Genomic DNA, 23,266 nt, shown 5'->3' with positions numbered 1-23,266 from the left:
CTGTGTGTACTGTGTAAAAAACGTTTTAGTAAAGAATAAATTTTGATTTCAGAGTAATAATTGACATTACAATTGTATAATATCTCAAGAATTGAAGTAAGTTGTTTTTGTAAGAAGTTAAAAAACTAAGTTAATTTCCATATATTATTACAGTAGGTTAAACATTTTACAACTAATTGCATTATTCCTTAAAATTAATCATGTTGTTATTATACAATAACATTTTTTAAGATTTTGAATTTCTTATTTGGAAAGTTCATTACATAAGAAGTAATTTTTATTTAATTTCTAAAAATTAATATATTACATTTTAATTAAATCAGTATGAATATTTAAAGAAATAAAAACAGTTTTAAACGACTATGATATCCATTTTTTCGCTAACCTGGAGGAAACCTCCATGAGCGCCTGATGGTGTTTCTAATTTTAAGCGCCCGATGGAGGGTTAATAAATCTTTTCTAATAATTTCATCTACAACTAATATAGTTGTGGATTTGAAAATGTATCTAAAATAGATACACTAAAAAACTATTTGTACTGTAATTCCAAAAAAATTAAAGAAACATTTCACAAAATAACCTGTATTAGTGATTTAAATATTCCAAAACAGTATTTGTCACGGACTAGAAATTTCAATGCTGCAAAAAAAATATTTTTGTATAACAAAACTTTACTACCGATGGGGAAAGAAAAGTTGGGATGGAAAAGGTTCTTACTTTTAAAGCATTTATAAAAATTGCTTCATATGAAACATTTAATAAAAGAAAACCCCATTTTATATTTTTGGGTAGGGTTCCTCTCCCCACAAATAAATATTATAGTATAATTACCGTTTTAACAGATCTGGACTTACTACATGGCAAGAAAATATGTTAACGTTCAGTAAAAAATCATGAACATTGCTTTACCGCAGCTAAAGCAAGTTATAACTCTACTTGACGTAACATAATTGCACGTTTTTACAGATGAGCCAGCAGGTCACCTAATCTATTTGTGTAGTAATCAGGAACAAGGGCATTTTCATCTTTATCTGCTGACTCCTTCCACGCCTTCGCCTGTTCTATGTCTGTTACCCCCGTCAACACCAGCAGGGTCTGGAATCCGCATCTCTTACCCAGCAGAATATCCGAATTGCACCTGAAACAAATTCATCCTTACAAAATTCACACTGCTTGTAAAAGATCATAACTTTACCACATTACAATTACATTAATTGTCCATGATCAGCTATAAATAAGTAATATCCTTTAAAACCATTTAGAGAGTTTCATATAAGCTATTGTATTAAATTTATATTTAACATATACAGGGAGTTTCAGAATGTCTAGCAGCCAAACGGCTAACTGCAAAGGATTAGTTTAAACAAACTCCCCACTAAATCGACCCCCAAAGAATTTATTTAGTATAATTTCAACTCTGTAAAAATACAGTGTCCCAAAAACAGAGGGTCCCGTGTTCGAATATAAAACATTTTAAATTATCAAAACACACATCATGTTGTACATCACTTTAAAGATCTTTGCACCCTAAAGCAACATTTTGGCGAAGAAAAAGTTTAATTATCTCTATTCGTTTCAAAATAGCATTCTGAGTATATAGAAAATAGAGTTTTTGTTTTTATTTATTGTCAATCCTGTGATACAAATTCAAACCAAAATAAAAATTTTGTTGACGACACGAGGTTTCAAATAATACCATGCTTGGCCGTACTTTTCAAAATCTTTTGCCACTGTAAAATTTCTATAAAAATCGCCAAAACACTCAAATTTCAAGTGGTATGGAGGTTTCTCCACACCAAATTAAAGGTGTTACAAAACTGAACAAATTTTATAGTTAGAGTTCTTTTCTATCTCTGACTATTACAAAACTGTGGCACATGGTATATTACTTTCTCATATAATATATTTTCAAGTTATAACTGATTACAAGAACATTGTCAGAGGTTCTGCTAATTCAATGTTAGCCATTTTCAGCTAGCCTTCCACCCCTCTGTCAGTACATTTCAACTCGGTCTGTATTGATCTTTCTTTTTAGATTTATTTATTTCTATTTACATTTTTTGCTACTGAAATTATTGTACCTATTGAGATGATGGCGAAGAAGGGATTATACAGGGTGAGGCAGACCACCCGTACAGTACGTATAGCGGCAAAACCAAACGAGGTAGATTATTCGTAACAACTTAAACCCCCTATTTCCACCCCAAAGAATTTGGAGAAATTATTTTGAAATCTCTAAAACTCCCCAAAAGGGTAGTTTTTGGAAAATTTTCAAATGTAAAGGTATGTTGAGTTATACCTCATTTTAAAGGTATTTCTTCACTGATTATTTTGATGCAAAAAGTTTGAACCTATCTTGCCGCATATGTACTTAACCGTTAATGTTTTTATGTACAGGGTACACCAAAACATTAAAAAATCAGGGGTTTGTGGGTAAATTTATTGCAAGTACTTGCACAAATGCAGAGAGACAATATTTTTATTCAAAACTAATTATGAGACGGCTTATCAAAAAATATCATCAAATGCCACCCTACCCCAAAATTTACACATTTTAAAAATACATAGAATTTTGAAATACTTAACAGTCCCAATCTAAAAAAGTCAAACAGCAACCTGAGTTGTGTTGTACATAATTAGAAAGGTCTTTAAAAAATAAACATTTTCTACATTTAAAGTTTCTCTCTATCTCCAATGGTTTCAAAACTTAACTGTAGTACAAAAATAGACTTTTTAATAATTTTACTAAGTTAGATTGTATTAATATCAAAACCCAATGAAAAAAATGGAAAACAAGTTACACTTTTAAGTTTGATTTGTTTTTAGATAATGTAGTAAAAAACACATCAGGATTTCTATCAGTGTAACATGTTTCAAAAGCAATCTAGCCATGGTGTTCATGTTTTAACAATCCCAAATACAAGAGTTGCCCCTGGAAGAACTTTGGAAATTCCTTAGTCTCTTATCTAATCTCTGTTATTATCGTCTCTCTATTCAGTTGTTCTTGTGACCACGTGGTATGAGGTAGATATTAATTTAGATTTTTTTAAAGTACGTAGTGTAAGTTTTGTTTGTTCTAAAATGCCGTTCTCAAATGAGGAGGCATTCCAGATGCTTATGGTGTTAGGGGAATATTTCCAAAATTACTCAGCTGCTGCTCTTCTTTATGCCCAACATTACCCAGACCACGAACATCACTCCAGGAACGTTTTTCAAAGACTTGCTAGTGGAGTTCGTGAAACAGGTCATGTTCAACCTGACCACAACAAAGGAAAGGAACTCGCTAGACCCGTGAGAAGTGATAGGGCACCCGAAGTTTTGGCAGCCTTTGAACTGAATCCGCATGATTCTACACGAAGAGTAGCTCTTGATTCTGGTATGAGTCAAAGATCTGTTTTAAGAATCGTTCACGATCATAAAATGCACCCATATAGGATGTTATGACATCAAGAACTCCATGGAGATGACTACCTTCATAGAATGAACTTTTGTTTGTGGGCTCGAGAAAAACTACAACAAAATCAAAACTTTCACCGTAACATTCTGTGGTGTGACGAGGCTACGTTTAGGAGTAATGGAGAAGTGAACCGTCACAGTACAGTATTTTTTTTTTCAATCATAAACATAAGAAACAAGTTTACTGTTGGTACTTTTTTTTACTTGCACATTGCACTGACTTTTATAATAAATACATTGAGTAAAATTATTAAAAAAACTATTTTTGTACTACAGTTTTGAAACCATTGGAGATAAAGACAAACTTTAAATATAGAAAATGTTTATTTTTAATGTGTCAAGCCAAAATAATAAATACGATCTTAAAAATAATTATCATTTGATATTATTAACTCTATCAATACCTTCTCATTTCAAACCTGCCAAATCAGCACAACTGATTTATTGATTTCTTTCTTGGGAAAAATTTCTTTCTTCAATTAAAAAAAAACTAGGTTATGAAGTGTGCAACAAAGTGACTACTGAATAACACAATAAACTAAGAATATATTTTACCTGTCTCCTATCATGAGAGTTCTACTTGGGTTAATTTTATGTTTATTAACCAGATACTCCCGGATGTACGCTTCAGGTTTGCCCATGATAATAGGCTTTCTCTCTGCAGCGGTCTGTACAGCTGCTACGTACGCTCCAGTGCCTGAAACAGTGTGAATCAACGATTAAATACAGCATTTATGTGTGCTTAAGTAAATTCCAGTAATATACATAAGCATAGTGAAATACTATAGGGTGAGGCAGATCACCCCTCTGCGATGTAAAGTTGCTGAAACAAGAAAACCTCCCTTCTTCGTTTTTACAAAAACCTCATATTTCTACTCCTAAGAATTAGGGAAAACTATATTCTTGTATAACGATGCACCCAAAAGAAACTGATATAAATGTGTGTTTCCTCGTACATGTCATACGTTACGTAGTTTGCTACATCCACATGTAAAATCATCTACGGCGGAATTTCTATGGTGAAATGATATAATAAATTTTACATTTGGGAAGTGGGGGATAGTGTAATAGCTACAGTACCTTATTAATTGAGTCTAACTAAGCATTAAATTTATGTGGTAGAATGGGATTAGCAAATATAGCAGAGTACAGTCTATTACAAAGTTAGTTTGGAATGGTGAGTATATTTCGAATCATTCAAAAGGAGATACATGGCAAGGATATAATATTTTTAATCTAATTACTAAAGTTGATAGAGAATCTATGGCAGGCTTCACTTTTAATTGTATTGTACATTATTTTTAAATCATCATTTATTAGACTGAATTTATTTATTTAAAAACTTAGTTTAATAATTAAATAAGCACTATTAACACAATAACGACGACGACTACATGTATATTAAAAACTTGCAACTTTAACCCTAAAAGCTCTGACGAAAATTTGGTCTAAATATAGTTACCTTGCATTTATAGATAGAAAAACTTAGTTGCTGACAATTTATTTTTAATTCTTTTTATTTCTCTTTGATAAATTCACCGTCTCAAGGATAAACCGGTAAGCTTTCTTGAACTAAACCGTTGCTTTTTTCTCCACAACCCTTCTGTGATCCCTGATGTGATCCGCAGGTTGAGAATCCCTGCGTTATAGCATTAAAAATAATTCTGTTGTCTCCAAAATGTCAAAAAAATTGCTTTTCCAAAAAGACTATAAATGTGACTAAATAGATTTAATAGATTTTAAAATAGCTATGTTTAATACAAAACCCATTCTAATAATCGATAGTTCAAAACAGTTGACTAAGAGCTGCAAATAAACTCCTTACAGTGGATTATAATCATGACAGGGTTCGTAAAGTCTAGTATACTTACTCATCTTTAAAATCCAACATCTTGTATGTTCAAGAATATAAGACAAGCTCACAAACCCCTGGACATTCACATTCTACACATTATTGATAGACTACAAACAGCTGATGGGTGAAGGGGAGAAACTCGCACAATACGCAACATAACATTTTCTGTACATGGTTACGTAATCTCATCACACAAAAATCTAATTACGACACAGAGGTGTATCAAATACCATGTATATAAGGTGTATTTTAATATGTATCTGCACCTTACTGTACATATTAAAACACAAAATAAGGGTCTTGATGGGAATACAATATAGATACTGTAAGTTGGAGAAAATTGTAAGATTCCCATAAATGACCACACTTGTTTTCAAAAAAAAAATATACCTAATATGTGCAAGATTTGTAGATCAAACTGTTAAAATCATCGTGTGGCAAATGTGACCTGTTAATGTGTCTTGTGATATTAACTACTGCACTAAATATGTTCTGTCACCGATCACTACGGAGATACGACTAATTTTTATGACAGCTAACGTTTTCAATGTTAATTAATTGTTTTGCTTTGCTTTCCTCAATTAGAAATGCCATGCAACGAACACTTTCTGATCCAGCAGTCCTGCTTCACTGGCTGAATATTTTCAACATGGTAGGTCTTATATTAAATTATTATTCATTAAAAATGTATTCATTTTATATCACATATTTATCAGTGCGAACTAAAAATATGGATTTTTCTTTCAAACGTGTGACTTACAAAAGGATAAGTTGTATACACCATTCTGCATGACATACAATACAGTAAATGTTGCTTTATCACAAGTTAACAAAAGTAATTAGTTAAGATTACTGTGGCTCTTATTTAAAGATTAGTTAATGACCAAATAGTTCCTTGTTTTAAGTTCAAGATAACAACAGTATTAAATCATTGATAAACTATCTAAAAATTACAATAATTGTACTTGCAAGATAAGGAGCTATTTAACTAATCTTAATTTAGACCATACTAAAACATTCTTGTATCCTATACTAACTTTTTCAATAATCAAAGCAAAAATAACGAGGATTGAAGACGTTTTTTTGGTTATTAAAATGAGTTACCTACTTATTGAACAATCCAATGTACTTGTATGTAAGGTGAATATTGTTAAGGTGAAATGTTTCGAATGCTCTGTAGCCGTGATGATGGATGGTTTTGTAATAAACTTAAAATAAATAAATAAGTACAAATACAACATAAAATGCGATTGTGAGTAACACTACATATATAAGCTGTGGTGCGGAAATATTAGATGTCCAACATTTTAAAACGGTTATCATCATCACGGCTACAGAGGTCTGGCAATGAAGGAACATGCCACCTTAAGGCAAACAAGTAAACTGAATTGACTGATGGTAACTAAACCTAATGTTTAATTATTTAAAATTATCCTGAGCTATTCACAGTGAATTAAAATACTTTTATGTAGCCCTTCCCCAAGAAGAAGGATTATGGAAGAAAGTCAAAATATCTAAATGCAAATCTCAATCTTAAGATCAATTGAATGAATAAGAACTAAACAATGGCTTCACCTTGTACACATTATTATACTCGCCTTTAATATATTGCTATATGGGGAGGCACAACAGTCACTAACCTACAGAGACTTCTCCTGATACAGAAGAAAGTAATAAGAACTCTTAAAGGCCTAGGACCCAAGGAAAGCTGTCGTGAAGGTTTCAAGGATCTTCACATCTTGACAGTTGTGGCCCTTTACATCCAGGAAGTGATTATGTTTGCCGACATGAATGAACTCCCTCGGGGAACAGATGTACACCAGTACAACACTCGACATGCTGACAACTACATCCTGCCAGCACACCATCTATCACTGTACGGGAGGAAGCCATCGTACATGGGACGCAAGCTCTACAACCTGCTGCCAACCGAGATAAAGGCTCAGAGGGGGAAGAAACTGAAGATGGCACTGAATAGATGGCTGGTGACCAGGCCATTCTACACGCTGGAAGAATATCTACAAGACACATGACCATCTTAGACATCAAGACTGCTCAATTCAACTTATTTATTTTGTAAATTTTAAACTTTAACATTGTATTATTGAGGCCAATACATTTCTCTATGAAATTGTAAATAAAGAGATTTTGACTTTGACTTTGACCTTTCTTTAAATGACAGATGTTGAAACATGGAAAAAAGTTCATTATTTAGTTTACAAATGTTGGAATTTAATACTAAAACACTTCACTTTTCAAAATTGAAACCATTTCAATCTATAAACAAAACATATTATATCTGAATATACCATTCTTTTCTAGTAAATAAATATTTTAAACAAGCAGTTTTGGATTAAAATTATTGTGCTTTTTCATTTTAAGGAAAACAACATTTGGTTATAATTTTAAATATTTTAGCCAAATTGTTCAAAAGAATTTACAAAGAGTATTTAATATATTAATTTAAAACAAACGCTCCAATAATATAGGTTTTTTTTGGTTTGTTTTAAATTAATATCTAATTTCCAATAAGAAAAGGGCTTCAAGAATGTAAGAGTATTTTACTATATCAGTCTGCTTATTTAAACCCTTAACTGCTGAAGATACTTGTTCTCTGTCATTAGTATCATTACCAACAAAATAACATGCTCTAGCTGATATTGAGAGTAAACTAATAACCTGCTAATTGAAGGAGATAGCCAGTTTATGGTTTCACCTAACAATCATACAACCACAACATGAGCGCATATTACAACCCAATCTGGGTATTGATTTTTGTAGTACTCACTAATAGCTTTCACAAATTTCTCACAACCTTTAATTGTTCCTACTTTAACAAGATACGAATATGCCACACCAAGTGTTGCATAATAGGCTTTGCTAAGATTGCAACCAAAATTACAAGCTTTCATTTCATTCTCAAGATTTCCTGCGATCAGATAGCCAGACAAACATCATACAGAAAAGAAATATTTATATCCCCCGGAAGACAAAAGAAGAAATTGTGTCAGCCTACTAAGTGCTAGGCTTCAATGACGCTCAGCCAAATTCCAAGGTTGGACATGAACATTTAGATAGCTCACATTAAATGTATAGCTTTACATATCTATTTACATTTTAACAAAACAATAAATATACATCTGAAAATACTGAGATGTAAATTGTAATAAAGTTTTATAACTATAAACTAGCACACACAGCCAGGCTTCGCCCGCAATTTTTATGCAATATTCCGTGTATTTCTTTGAATAGCTTCCATGATTTCAGTATTTCTTTAACTATTTCAGATCAACGAAGAGAAATTCCAAAGTCGAAGTTCATAGTTTTCTTAGTGAAAGCACTTGTGATGTAATACGATAGTCCTATAATATTTTTAAAGTGGAATTAGTTGTATATCGTGCATGAGGTACCCATTTTACAGTGTTCATGATTAAGAGGACTAGAAGTTAAGCAAAAGTGCGAGTAATTCTTATTTCAGGTTTTGCACTTCTGGTAAAATTTAATTATATTTATCAACGCAAAATTAGAGTTTGCTATTTTCCCCCAAGAAACAATATAAATAGACCTATATATGATTTTTTTATGAGGTTGGATTCAAAACAGAGTAGTTTTCTAAATTGTATGTATAAAGATGTTGTTACTGAAAATTAAAAACTAAAGTAAACATCAATAGTACTAACACATTTCAATACTTATATTATGAAAAGTAAAGATAATATGTGATACAGTCAAGTTCTTGCTTCCCAATTCATGTTCCTAATATCGTACTATTTCCTCAACCCAGTCTAGGAATTATATCAGTATTTGTATACCTCTCATCAGTGAGAAATGAATGCAATGTCACCTAAACGATTTTCTGTCATAAAAATTGCATTTAGTGTCTCGTGTATTGCTTTATGACCCAGAATAAATAAATCGGTTTGCCTTCTTGCCACGATGTTGAAATAAGAAGTGTTCTTACTTTTGTTACGCCTACACTCTATAAATGTACGAGGGGTATTAGAAAAATAAGGTTCCCTATGTCGCCGAGACAGAATGCGATATGTTGGGAGAAATCTGGCAACACTGTCTTACTCATCAGCTGTCCCTCTCTCTATCCATACCACTCGCGCCTCGCTACGTCCAACAGTGCCGGCCTAGCTGCCTTCGAAGATGGAGCTCCTTATCGTTGTTACCGCCAGATAAGAAATTCGTGCTGTGATACGTTTTTGAAATGCAAAACAGATTTCACCTATTGAAATTCATCGTCAGTTAATCAAAGTTTATGGGGAAAACACATTAAGAAAACTGAGATGTGCGATCCAGAACCGCCGGAGAGGAAGATTGTCCAGTGGTGTGAGGCTTCTCCATGACAACGCTCGACCTCATGTCTCACGTCAAACTCAAGAACTGCTGACAAATTTTGGCTGGACTATTTCACCCCATCCCCCCTACAGCCCAGACCTAGCCCCAAGTAATTATCACTTATTCCCAAAATTAAAGGAACACTTGGGTGGCCAACGCTTCAGTGCCGATGATGAAGTCAAGGAAGGGGTTACTCGATTCCTCAAAGGATTGGCTGCAGAATTCTACAACATGGGGATAGAAAAGTTGGAGCATCATCTACAAAAGTGTTTGGACAGAATCGGTGATTATGTGGAAAAATAGCTTAACTTTTAAGTTTTAAATTGATGTATAACACTAAGTAGAAATATAGAGCTGTCTATTTAAAAAAATCATGGGAACCTTATTTTTCTAATACCTCTCGTAAACAAATTGAAAGTATTGGTTAAAATAATAAACATATGATTGTGTTGTCATAATACAATTTTATGCATAACAGTTGAATACATTTAACTTGCTCTTTGAATTCATATTACGTAACTTTAGAGACTAAGATGGGAATTTTTGCTGCTATAAAGACCAGTGGTGCATGGCCTGGAAGAATTCACGAAATAAGAATAGGCCTAAGTTCATCTTAGGGACCCTAAGAACGTTCCATGTAAAATTTCAGTACAATTGGTTGAGTAGTTTACGCGTGAAAAAACACAACTGTGTCACTTTCGCATTTTTAATATTATTAAGATACTTAGAAATGTTGGTCTTACTTACCCGGCATGATGATCCCTTCAACATCAAGAGGATACCGCTCATCTGTATTTGTTGCAATAAAAATAGATCCTTTCCTTTCCAAGTAAGAGGTGGCTTTTACCACCTTGGGCACACTGAAGTGAATGTCAAATCCTACGACCACAGCTCCTACCTCAGGGTCCAGGTTCAAGTTGTCCACCAGTTCTGGCAGACTCGTGGGCATTGGTTCCGGCTGGGACAGGGAAACAACATTTCTCAATTATATACCACTTACTTAACATCACAAAACAAAATAATAATACATTTGAATTCACAAGATATTTTATTCTTTAGATGAACTATTAACAAAAAATGTTAAGGAACTGTACATTTTTATTTTTCAACCAAAAGAAATCCTATACTATATTCCGTATTAGTTAGTTGATGATGATAATGATAAATATAACGGTAATAAAAGTAGAATGATTAGCATTTGGATATGACACTATTTTTTGTATTACTTATAAAATCTGAAAATGAAGATTTAAACAACCAAAATTGTATAAGATCTGGACTTAGCAATCATTTATACCCACAAAGAAGATAATCTATTAATGGGGTAATTCTACACAAATCAAACAATGGTCCAATCTTGGGGCCAATAAACTTAAGACATTAGACAGTTAAATTACATTAAAATACAAAACCAATATTTAATACATTTTATTGTGAGGCCTTTCGATATCCAAGATACCTTCATCAGACACATCACAAAATAAATACAAAAAGTAAATTTGATTATTAATAATAGTTAACATATGTGATTTAATAATTTTGTCTTGGGTGGCGTAGTGTGTAAATATAACTAAATTATTACTTGTATTATACTATATAAATTTTGAATGTTATTTTTGTAATTTTCGTTTTAGTAATATTGAATTTTGAATTGGTCCATCTTCTTGATTTAATAGATCTTCTGTGTTTGTTTGATTTATGTAATATGACTCCCATGCATTTAAATATTTTGGAGTGTTAACATGTTTTAATAGTTTTAAGTTTTTCTGTGACATAATAATCATCTTGATTCAAGATTACTATTGCATTTCCTTTGTCTGATTTTAAATAAAACACATTTTTATTTTGTAACTTGTGTAATGCGTCTTTATTTTTCTTAGCTTCGTTGTGGAATGTTAGTTTTTTTGAACTATTTAAACTATTAGATATAGCTGAGTAAACATCAGATCTAATTAATGTTTTTTGATTTGAGTTTAAATTTTGAATGTTTGTTTCAATATCAATTACTAATGAATCAATGTCTTTTGAATCGCGGAAGTTGAAGTTTAAACCTTTATTCAAAAGAGATATTTCATCGTCTGAAAATGATGTAGAAGATAAATTTTTAACTAAGCTTTGATTTGGGAATACATTTTTATTATTTTCAGGTTTAATTTGATTCTTTATTAAATTATCAAACTTCTTTTCAAGTGTTTTCATTTTTCTATTACATTTAAACTCAATACTCTGAAGTAGTTTTTGGTATCGTTCTTCAAATATTCATACACGATATAAAGAACATTGCTCCCACATTAAATTCAACAGAAAAGAAAAATCTGCCGTCGCACACCACTGCATCAATACCGGACATACTATATCACAGAAAAACTTAAAAACTATTAAAACATGTTAACACTCCAAAATATTTAAATGCATGGGAGTCATATTACATAAATCAAACAAACACAGAAGATCTATTAAATCAAGAAGATGGACCAATTCAAAATTCAATATTACTAAAACGAAAATTACAAAAATAACATTCAAAATTTATATAGTATAATACAAGTAATAATTTAGTTTATTTACACACTACGCCACCCAAGACAAATTATTATTAAATCACATATGTTAACTATTATTAATAATCAAATTTACTTTTTGTATTTATTTTGTGATGTGTCTGATGAAGGTATCTTGGATATCGAAAGGCCTCACAATAAAATGTATTAAATATTGGTTTTGTATTTTAATGTAATTTAACAGTGACCAATACAAGCTCCATCTACAACATTAGACAGTGTTAGTATTAGAATAGAAGATTAAAAAATTACAAAGTTAAATCAAAGTTACAATCTTCAAAACTCGTTTTTTGAGTTATAACTGTTTTATTAAAATTTTGGTGAAATTCACAATGTAATCAGCTGTAGCTTATGAACTATTGGCCAACTTAGCTGGAAGATGTGATTTGTATACAATTAAAAGATCCAATCCAATCTGACTATATTAGTTAGTCAGTGATAGTTCAAAAAATTGTAATCGATAAATGTTTTATTGGCAAATTTTTAATGTGATGAAATGGTAGAAAACTTTAGCATGTAAGCATCAGCGTCTGGAATCTGATGCTGTCACAGACTTGGCTCCTGGAATTTGGAATCATGTTCATCTGAAGAGTTCAAAAACAGTCACTGACAAAAAAGCTCAAAACGAACTCTTTACATTGTTTCAACATCAGATACACCTAGATTACAAGATATAAAAATACAGTATAATCTAGTTGAAGAGGTATTCTCATTAAACTCAACATTCGCATTGAATTAAACATTCTCACCACAGCTACGTTATGTGTAGAACACTATCTTCAGCTGTCAATTCACTGTGTACAATCCACATAAAAAAAATCATTACTTTTCACTGGCTAAAGCTGCAAGTAGAAAATAACGTTTAGATTATCAACAAACAATTGTGTTTAATGAAAGGAAAATTATTCACAAATGGGCCTTTTCAACAACAGCTGTTCTGTTTAGAACAAACAGATATGCAGGTAAGGCTGTTTGAGGGAAGGATTCTAGCCCCACATGATTCCCACTTCCTCTCACAAACATTTCCAATTTCTAACTCACTTCACTGTCAGTAAGCTCACGTAAAGGGTGTGTCACATAACCTAACTAACTGAATTAGTAGTTACAACAGTTTTGAATTAGAGATGATAACAAACGTCATAAAACACAAAAAATCTAACAACACCAACAATCTAACAACACTAACAATCTAACAACACTAACAATCTAACAACACTAACAATCTAACAACACTCACCCCTACTCCAATGTGCCTGATACCAACACTGTCCAACTCTTTTGCTATTCCTGGCGAACCAACTACGTAGACTTTCTTGTTGAAGTTCAGGGAGGAGAGGTATTGAGCTGTCAAATATGCGGTACCGATAATTTCCTCCTGTAAAATATTAAAGAAATTGTACAATCACAGAGATTATGTAACTCAACAATGATCAGCTGGTCTTTATTGAATATTATGGTATATTAGCACGTTTTTTTCTAAGAAAATCTGCGAGAAAATAAATTTGTTTAACTGTTTGTCTAGTTTTTTGTAGTAAAATAACATTTTTTTCTAAAAATCATTGTAAAAAATTAGAACATTGTAACATCTAATCTTTTTTTCAATTTATCAAAATTGCACAATTGGTGACAGAGCTGTCCTTACACACATACCTGATAGCAACAAAAAGATTGTGAAATTAGTAAAAACTAAAAGCTTTATTAAGCTTTCAAGATACACCAATTGCCTATATTTGGGTTACTGATTGCATGGATTAATACAGTGTTTTTGGAAATATCACACCAATGAAGAAATTCAGGAAATACCTCTGGATATATTAACCTTTTGAGATCCGGTTTGCAGCATTGTATTTTACTAAAAAAGATCTTTAATTTAATGTATATCTCAATATATATTCTAATTTAAGTTTTCCTTCTGACTCCTTGTGGGCCGTCCCCTGATGAGATAAAAACTTGATAATCATATAAAAAAATTTAGATTTTATAGGTAATATTGATATACTAAGTCTCATTGCTTTACAAGAAATGGTTCAAAAATTATTAAACCGTTACAAGACTTTTCAAGCACACTGTCTATGGGAATACTTGAGTAAGACCAGACATGCGAATGTTTGTTATGATATTGAGAAAAAATACACTCTTGTTCAGAGTAATAGAGCCTTTGAAGTGTCAATATCATTGAAAATCAAATAAATTAGAAACTGTCATATTATATGACACACAGAACATCAGCGTTTACAAATTGTGTCAGTAGTACAAACTGATCAACTATTAACTAAAGTCAAGGCCATTGATAACAATGTCAATCTTCTTACTGATCTCAGACAGAAACAGTTTGTGTTCATTAACATATAATTTTATAGAATAATTCAGTTTAATATCCTATTTACAGGATGCTTGTGCACGAATAGGCCAACAATGATTTATTTTAATAGGATATTAAAATCCATTAAGAATGTTTTAATTCAACCAAAAGAGGCACAAATTTCAAGATGGCTTTACACCGACCTACAAATTCCTGGATCTTATTACTCCATAGAAGAGTTATACAAAGGACGTTTAAAATTCTTTGTACAACATTTTGATTATAACTGTATACTTAATTGAATCCTATCTCTGTAACACTGTTTATAAAATTAAACTTCGTAAATAAAGACATTCTCATTCTCATTTGAAGTAACCGATCTAAATTAAGAAAAAGAAATTTCTCACAGTAATGTCTCAGAATTCCATGTTTATAAAACCATTCTGCTCATGCCTTTTATTCTGTTGTTAGGAATCTGTATGCAGATTAAAAAATTGATTATGTAATTAGTAAACATTATTTTGAGCTTATTAGATAAGGTTTTCCATCAAAGTATTAATATCACCCCTAAAAGTTTAAACAGCTGATTTCAAGCACTTGCTTCATAAAACACTATTTATCTAAGCTCTAAAAACCCGGCTCTGTAAAAAATACCAAAAGTATTCAGCAAAACAACATAGTTGAAGGTAAAAAAAGAAAATCGTTAAGGGATTAAGAACAGGATGTAGTGAAACAACAATTTACCCTGTAAGAACAATGTTAAACCTAAAACAATTTTAAGCCCTCATTGTTAATTATGGAATCCTGAGAGATGAGATATGATTATTATACATACAAACACTGTTCAGTTTTCTTCGTGTATACTTTTTGAATATTTAATTAATCAAACACATATGATATTTTTTCTGAATAGCCAATAAAAATTAGTATGTGTTCTTTATTCATTTTTGATAACATGCATCAATTTATTGATGTTTAGCATTAAACTTTATGTTTTGTTGATTAAAAGATTATTCCTCCCTCAACAATTAATTGTTGATGTATTTAATTTGTTGAGTGTTACAGGAACTTATCACTTGAGGAGCTGGAAAAATTTCATTTTTGTCTCTTTGTGTGTCCGCACAATATATCGAGAACGGACAAATTTATATATTTAAAATTTTAAATGAAGTTTCATTTCTGTATATGCAACATCAAGTTCGACTATGAGCGCAAGACACTCTATGGGATTTGTGAAAATATTAACATTGGTAGTTTTATGGGTAACCATGGTGACCAATTTGAAAATCACATAATAAATAAATTTATAGACAAACTGAGTACTATCATACAACATTTCAACGTGTACCATAATAACAATACGATAAAAAAAAAAATGAATATAACAATATAATTTAAAATTTGCATGCAACCTCAGTGATGCGTTACGTAACAAGTTGTGTGTATTCTTTTTTTGAAAGTAACTAGGAGGTTTGAGAGGTTATGATTGGTCAATGGAATTTGAAACACAATCACCAACTGCCAATAATCACAATAACAAATATCTTTATAAGTAAATACAAAACATACTATTAATATTTTGAATTTTTCTAACTCAACATGGTACAATGATTTTGGAAAAGTTTTAAATCAAAACAACCTAATAAATAAGTTTTAAAATGGTATCCTTTTTGTTTGTCACATAACAGTGTATACTATTTTCTAAATTCTTCATGTTTGTATTGATATAATGTTTAATATGATTTTTCAACATTTAAGCCGCCATACAATCAAACTGTCTTACACTAAAGAGGATATTTGAAAAGTATTTTAAATGATTTCCAAGATCTCAGAGAAATTTAATTTATTCAGCATCAATTAAAAATTACAGATAAACTAAAACAGCTACACATGTGTAGAGAGAGAAAGAGGGAATAAAGGAGAAAACATAACAAATTCTGCAAATAATAATTATTCAGTGAGGCCAGACTGAGTTTTATTTTGCAGTTCAGATAGTATAGCCAAAATTAAAGTACTAAATAAAGTTTAAACACAATTAATTTATCTATGCTTTTGTGTCTATAAATATATATAATTAATTTTTCTTGAATTGTTCCCATTATGTTTTGCATTTTGCATGGTGTTTTGTGACTTCATCACCATTGTTGAGCAATTAATACCATTGTAGGCATGAAATCTGGTATCTATTGTATTGTATTGTATCTATTATATTTTTCAACTTACCTTTGTTGCATTGAATCCAAGCTTTTTGAATTTATCAAGAAACTGATCTCTCGTTTTGGTGCTGTTATTGGTTACGTAAAATATCTTTTTACCCGACGTTTTAAATTTATTAATCACTTCTGGAGAACCTTTTATCACTTCACTCTCCAGCCACAACACACCTAAAAAGCAAAGAGGAACTCATCCTTATTTGATACTTTGAACTTATAATTTTAAACAGAACTGCTGTTCCTTACAGATGCTTAAATTTAAAGTACTGTTATTCATATTCTACCTGGAGGAACTCATCCTTATTTGATACTTTGAACTTATAATTTTAAACAGAGCTGTTGTTCCTTATAGATGCTTAAATTTAAAGTACTGTTATTCATATTCTACCTGGAGGAACTCATCCTTATTTGAAACTTTGAACTTATAATTTTAAACAGAGCTGTTGTTCCTTACAGATGCTTAAATTTAAAGTACTGTTATTCATATTCTACCTGGAGGAACTCATCCTTATTTGAAAACTTTGAACATAATTTTAAACAGAACTGCTGTTCCTTACAGATGCTTAAATTTTAAGTACTGTTATTCATATTCTACCTGGAGGAACTCATCCTTATTTGAAACTTTGAACTTATAATTTTAAACAGAACTGCTGTTCCTTACAGATGCTTAAATTTTAAGTACTGTTGTTCATATTCTACCTGGAGGAACTCATACTTATTTGATACTTTGAACTTATAATTTTAAACAGAGCTGTTGTTCCTTACAGATGCTTAAATTTAAAGTACTGTTATTCATATTCTACCTGGAACAACTCATCCTTATTTTATACTTTGAACTTATAATTTTAAACAGAGCTGTTGTTCCAAGTACTGTTATTCATATTCTACCACTGAATGTATTCCTGGAGCAGTGTTTTCTCCAAAATTTTTAATGCTTGATTTATTGGAGTAGCAAACATTGTTATGTAGATTGGTTTCGGCTGAATATTAAATAAAAATTGGATAACTTTTGATCAATGGATTAACTTTATTCAGATAATTTATGATAAATTAGACAATATAAAACTTTAAACCATGCTACATTTATTAGTTAATAAACTGTATTTAATGCACAATTGTTTGTGCAACTGATATAGCACTGAACATACGTGTTACTTGTATAAATCATCGAAACAGAATTGATATTCTTTGTTTGACGGTTATTTTTGACGATGGAAGGATTGTGAAGGAAACAGGATTTTTCCGGACATTTGCCATCGTTCAGTGAAACAAGAAATCAGTAACACTACGTTTCGAGATCTGCAATCTGATCTCTTCTTTAGGTAAAGAACTAACCTATTACATAATTACAAACTAGGTTAAAATAAACAAATCATACCAAAGCATTGTGGCACGCATAAAGGTTGGGACACACATAACCGCACCGTGCCCGACACGTGAGTCGGCCGATTGTCGGTGCGGGCTCGGCTCGGTTACCGTGAGGCCACACATGTCCGTATGCAGTCCGAGCGCAACAATCTCACTGTTTGTACTAGAGCATGTTTCTTTTGAATTCAAAGTGACAGATACTTAAAAAATATTTGGAAGATTAAGTATTGCTTGAGAAAATTGTTAATTTCATTGTTGTTATGTTTATTAATAGCTGTGGTGAATGATACATTGCAATGCTACAGTAAAGCTTTGTACAATCAGCTAGTGTGTAAAATTTGTAAATAATATCATTATCTTGGTTATATGTTTAATGTATAATGTATAATTCTTGTTCATTGTGTTTCATTGCAGTGAATTTCGGTCAAATACACTATAAACAGTGTATTTGGTGTTTTTTGTATTAAACCCAAGAGCTATAGTGTGATGCCAGAGAGTTTGCCATGTTGCAAGCCCGTTTATAATAATTTGTAAAACATAGTAAATATTTGTAAAATATATACTGGAGAACATACAAAAAACAAATTTTACAAAATTATTTCTTTTATAGCTCCGAGGACAAATAATTTATTGCCAGAATTAGTCAAAAATAGTAGAAACATAAATATATTTTCTAAAAAAATTAGAGTATGGTTGATTGGTCAAAATTATATTAAGTATATGTTTAAGATAATAAATTAGTGTATGATTTCTTGTCTGCTAAAGTTATAATAATATTTAAAGTTAGAACATTATAAAAATAATTATTTATAATATAATATTTAATGTTACATGTGTAAAAGCCTAATATTTGAATTGTAAATCATGCATAAATCCTTTTTGTTTAATACAGCACAATAGTTATACTAAATTTAAACCTTGAAACGTAATAGTACATTATTTACTACATAAGTTACAATAACTAATTTTTATCATTTCATTCTTGCTCGATTCCGCTATTTTTATTTTTTACCCTTTTTGTATATAGTATCCCCAACACAGGAACAGCCTCTTATGGGTACCTAAATTTCCCTTATTTTGTAAATCTATTGGCCTAATTATTAGGTTTAAGAAAAGAAAGAAAATCTAAAAGGATGTAACCTACTTTTTATATTTTATTACTCTAAGTACATAAATTAGAAATAAAGTAAGTAGAAAACATTTTTTTTATTTGTTATTTACTGCTATTGTAAACGTTATGTCATAGTCTTATTTATTACTAAGCACTGGCAATAATATTTATTTGTAATATTCAGTTTGTTATTATGGGGAAATAAATGATTTAGTATTATTATTATTTATTTTAACATGGGTTTTTCTTGTTTGAAAATCTTATTGTAAAAAAATATTTTTATTTTTACTTTATTGAAGTGAAAAGAATAATAAATAAAAATGTCATAGAGACAAATGACAAATTGTTCGGTAAAATATGACTCTTACAAAATACCGGAATAAATTTTATCAAGTAACTTCAAAACATCAAAGAAAAATAGATTTTTGCTCAAATAACTACATGCTTGTTATTTTTTAATTAATGAAAAATGTTTATAGACTTTTTAATAGTTCGAATTTAGTTGTTTAAAATCACTTAATGTACAACATGGTTTTCAAATTTGTTGTAATAAGAAAATATGCACAATAAGAAAATATGACTAGTTTACTCTAATGCAAGAAAATGTAATAGCCTACTTTTATCAATAAATATGATTTTGTACGCGAACACAGGATGTAGAGTTAGTAGGCTATACTAAATAATTCAAGAAAATAGAACGTGTAGACTACATAAATAGTTTTAAAAAGAAGAACGCAACAGTAAACAACATATGATGCCGCTCGTAGACCGCACCGTGCCCGTCAAAATTCAAACTCCACATATCGGTGACGGTGCGGGCACGGTGCGGCCACGACGGTCTGGTGTCGGTGCGGACAAGTATGGACTTGCAGGTTGAAAACTGCGCTGCAATTCTTTCACCGTATGACGGCCAGCATACGGCCGACTGACGTGTCGGGCGCGGTGCGGTTATGTGTGTCCCCAACCTTAAGTCAGGAATCACAACCACCGTGTTGTTTGTCCACTTCACTAACTCTAAAAACATGTATTTAATAAAAAAACTATACACAACACTAATCATTAAAACTGAACTACAGAATACAGGTCACAATACATCTGCATTCGTCTACTCACCACCTACGACTCATGGTTTTAAGAAGTTCATCTAGCATGAACCAATAATAACAAAAGGGCCCATTCCTGTCCTCCTTCCTTTTTATTTCCACCATCTTGGTTTCGTCTGCCGTGACGATTGCCATTGGCTAGTGCCCTCTATCAGTCGTAGGAGGTTAGTAGACGAATGCAGACGTATTGTGACCTGTATTCTGTAGTTCGGTTTTAATGATTAGTGTTGTGTATAATTATTTATTAAGTGCATGTTTTTAGAGTTAGTGAAGTTCACAAACAACATGGTGGTTGTGATTCCTGACTTAGGCGTGCCACAACGCTTTGGTATGATTTGTTTATTTTAACCTAGTTCGTAATAATTATGTATTAGGTTAGGTCTTTACCTGAAGAAGAGATCAGATTGCAGATTTCAAAACGTAGTGTTACTGATTTCATGTTTCACTGAACGATGGTAAATGTCCAGAAATATCCTGTTTCCTTCAGAATTGACATATTTTTAATAATAATTTATTTTGACACAATACAATGATTGGCTACAACTTGACTCTACCTTGCACCAAAATGTGAAAACATATGTTGATAGTTAGTAGGCAAATCATTGTCCGGCAAACTGATTCAGATTTGCTCCTAATATTGGTATATTTATTACATATCCCATCTAGGTTTTTAGTAAAAAGTATTAAAAACCAAACTGTGGAGATTTAAGCAAAGCGTTAGACACATCATGCTTCTAAACACAATTTCTATAGCAATAAATATCATGAATTGAGTATGGATACGACCACTAGTGATACACTTATCAATTATCTGTCAAAGTCTGAAACCGTGAACTCAATGGCACATGTGGACATTGCATGATGACGAATAGCTGTTTCACACTTGTGGTAGAGTACCACCTTATGACATGATCAATTTTTATATTGAACAGTTTTTTATCCAATTAACATGTTCCATTATCACATTCATTTCTTCATGTACAAAAAATGAAAAGACAATCTGTTTACCTCTTATTCCTGAATCACTGATAAACTTGTATAGCTGAAGTTGTAATACTAGCTACGATTCTCTGCCTAAAAACATCAATGTATAAACAGGATTCTTGTGAGGCTACAGAAAGTTATACTGCTTATTTAACTTACATAGATTTAAAAACTTACTGTAGTGAATTAATGCAAAACAAATTGAAACATTCTATAGTACTAATATGACACTGGAAACTTTCCACTCTTGATGCATTTAATGAACAAAATAACCAAACAGACAAATAATGGAATGAAATTGTCAGAATGAAATGCGATGCAAGCGTTGATTACATGTGAATAATTATATTTTCATCAACTCTGATGTGATATTCTGGATTCCATTCACATTAAAGACCAACAACTGCTATTGTAAGAATTATAAACCTCCAAACTATTGGTCATACTTACAGGAGTGATAGATTATTGCTTCAACATTTGTAGAACGGCTTTCACATCATAATCTACTGATAGGAATAAATAACCTTTTATTTATCTCTAATAATTAATTGCATAAAGTTTATTTTGATTAGTTACCTTATCTTTTCACAGGTTAAAACAAATCTTAACGTTCTTTTGCGTTAACCCTGTAAGATACATAGAAAATTGAACACTCTGTCCTACTGTGACACAAAATAATAATAATTATTTTACATATGTAACAGTGACTAAAAAGTTCACAAAATTAAACAGTGTGTACATACTTTTAACTTGAAACTTACCATCACAGTCCGACAATACAGTATCAAATGAGTTTAAAAATGTCTCATATTCATTTGACGATAAACTTGATAGAGCTTTTAACGCCATCTCTCGCTTTGTGAGATATTTTATCTGAAACAGAATATAATCAATTAAAAAATATGATATGTTATTGGAAGTATATAATTAGAAAGAAACCTTGAGATTGAACAGAAACACAACTTTCGAGTATTAGGAGTCGCACGAAATCACATACTGTACTTCTATCCTAGTTTTTTTATTATAACATAAACAGGCCCTATACACCATTTAAGAGAAATAATAATACCCTTTGACAAGGATATACTTTTATTTATAACTTCGGTATCACATCAAATTTACACTTCATACATTTTCAGGTTTAAAAACTAAATAAATACTGATTTATAATAATTGTTTGTTATTCCTACTCAACCCTAGATCCTTATGAATGAACCAGCATTGTGTGTAATGGACATGTACACACGTCTACTCATTATACTTAGAAGCAATAGATATATGTAATTTAAACTCATATTTAATTATTTTATTAGGACTTTCTTCTGACATAAACTTGTTGATAAGAACATCAATGAGATCTATAGCATAACTTCAAATCATGTCCTTATCATACTAAAGTATTGCCTCCTATTTTTTTTTTACAAGCATTTCTCTGACATGTGCAAGGAGGATATATAACAGTATCAGGGCTACTACTGGGGTCTTTGAAAGACCAAGAAATTTCCTTACACCTCTAAAGTGAAGCATGCATTGTTGAAAGATGTCACCAAATTGAGCAGCATTTGTGACTTTAAATCTTAATGCAAATTCTATCTAAAAAATAAAATATCTTTTGTATATACATGTTTTTATTTTATTTAAAAACAGCTGTTGAAATGCAATGACCAATGAATAACAAACAATTACAACTTGGACCTAAGAATATACTTTCCACATGTAAGAAAGCACAAGCACTCACCAACTAAAATCGATGTAGTTATTTTATTTCTCAACCGGTTTAAACAAGTTGGTATTGTTAGTTTTATAATTAAATTTGCAACAAATAGATTCCTGCAATTTTTTGGTAGGATTAAACTTGTCTTGGATATTAAGTTTAGAAATTTTAAAATGCCACCATTTTGAAATGGAAAGTAATAATAGGTGGTGGGGGGGGGGGGGGGTGGGGGGGGGGGGGGGTGGGGGGGGGGGG

At 31.3% G+C, this 23,266-nt stretch overlaps 1 protein-coding gene across 1 annotated transcript; it reads right to left on the bottom strand.

The window, feature by feature from the left end:
- Positions 1-444: 444 nt before the first annotated feature.
- LOC124361923 (glycerol-3-phosphate phosphatase-like) lies at positions 445-22,190 on the bottom strand. The gene is made up of 6 exons (XM_046815987.1): positions 22,059-22,190; positions 16,742-16,902; positions 13,454-13,591; positions 10,403-10,613; positions 4,012-4,153; positions 445-1,138 (listed from the first exon to the last, which is right to left on the bottom strand). The coding sequence occupies exons 1-6, from the start codon at positions 22,144-22,146 to the stop codon at positions 961-963; spliced, it is 918 nt and encodes a 305-aa protein (XP_046671943.1). The 5' UTR covers positions 22,147-22,190; the 3' UTR covers positions 445-960.
- Between the last annotated feature and the right edge of the window lie 1,076 nt (positions 22,191-23,266).

This window comes from Homalodisca vitripennis, chromosome 5, assembly GCF_021130785.1.
Source record: "Homalodisca vitripennis isolate AUS2020 chromosome 5, UT_GWSS_2.1, whole genome shotgun sequence".
Classification (NCBI taxonomy): Eukaryota; Metazoa; Arthropoda; class Insecta; order Hemiptera; family Cicadellidae; genus Homalodisca; species Homalodisca vitripennis.
This window is presented reverse-complemented; position numbering and strand designations above follow the sequence as displayed.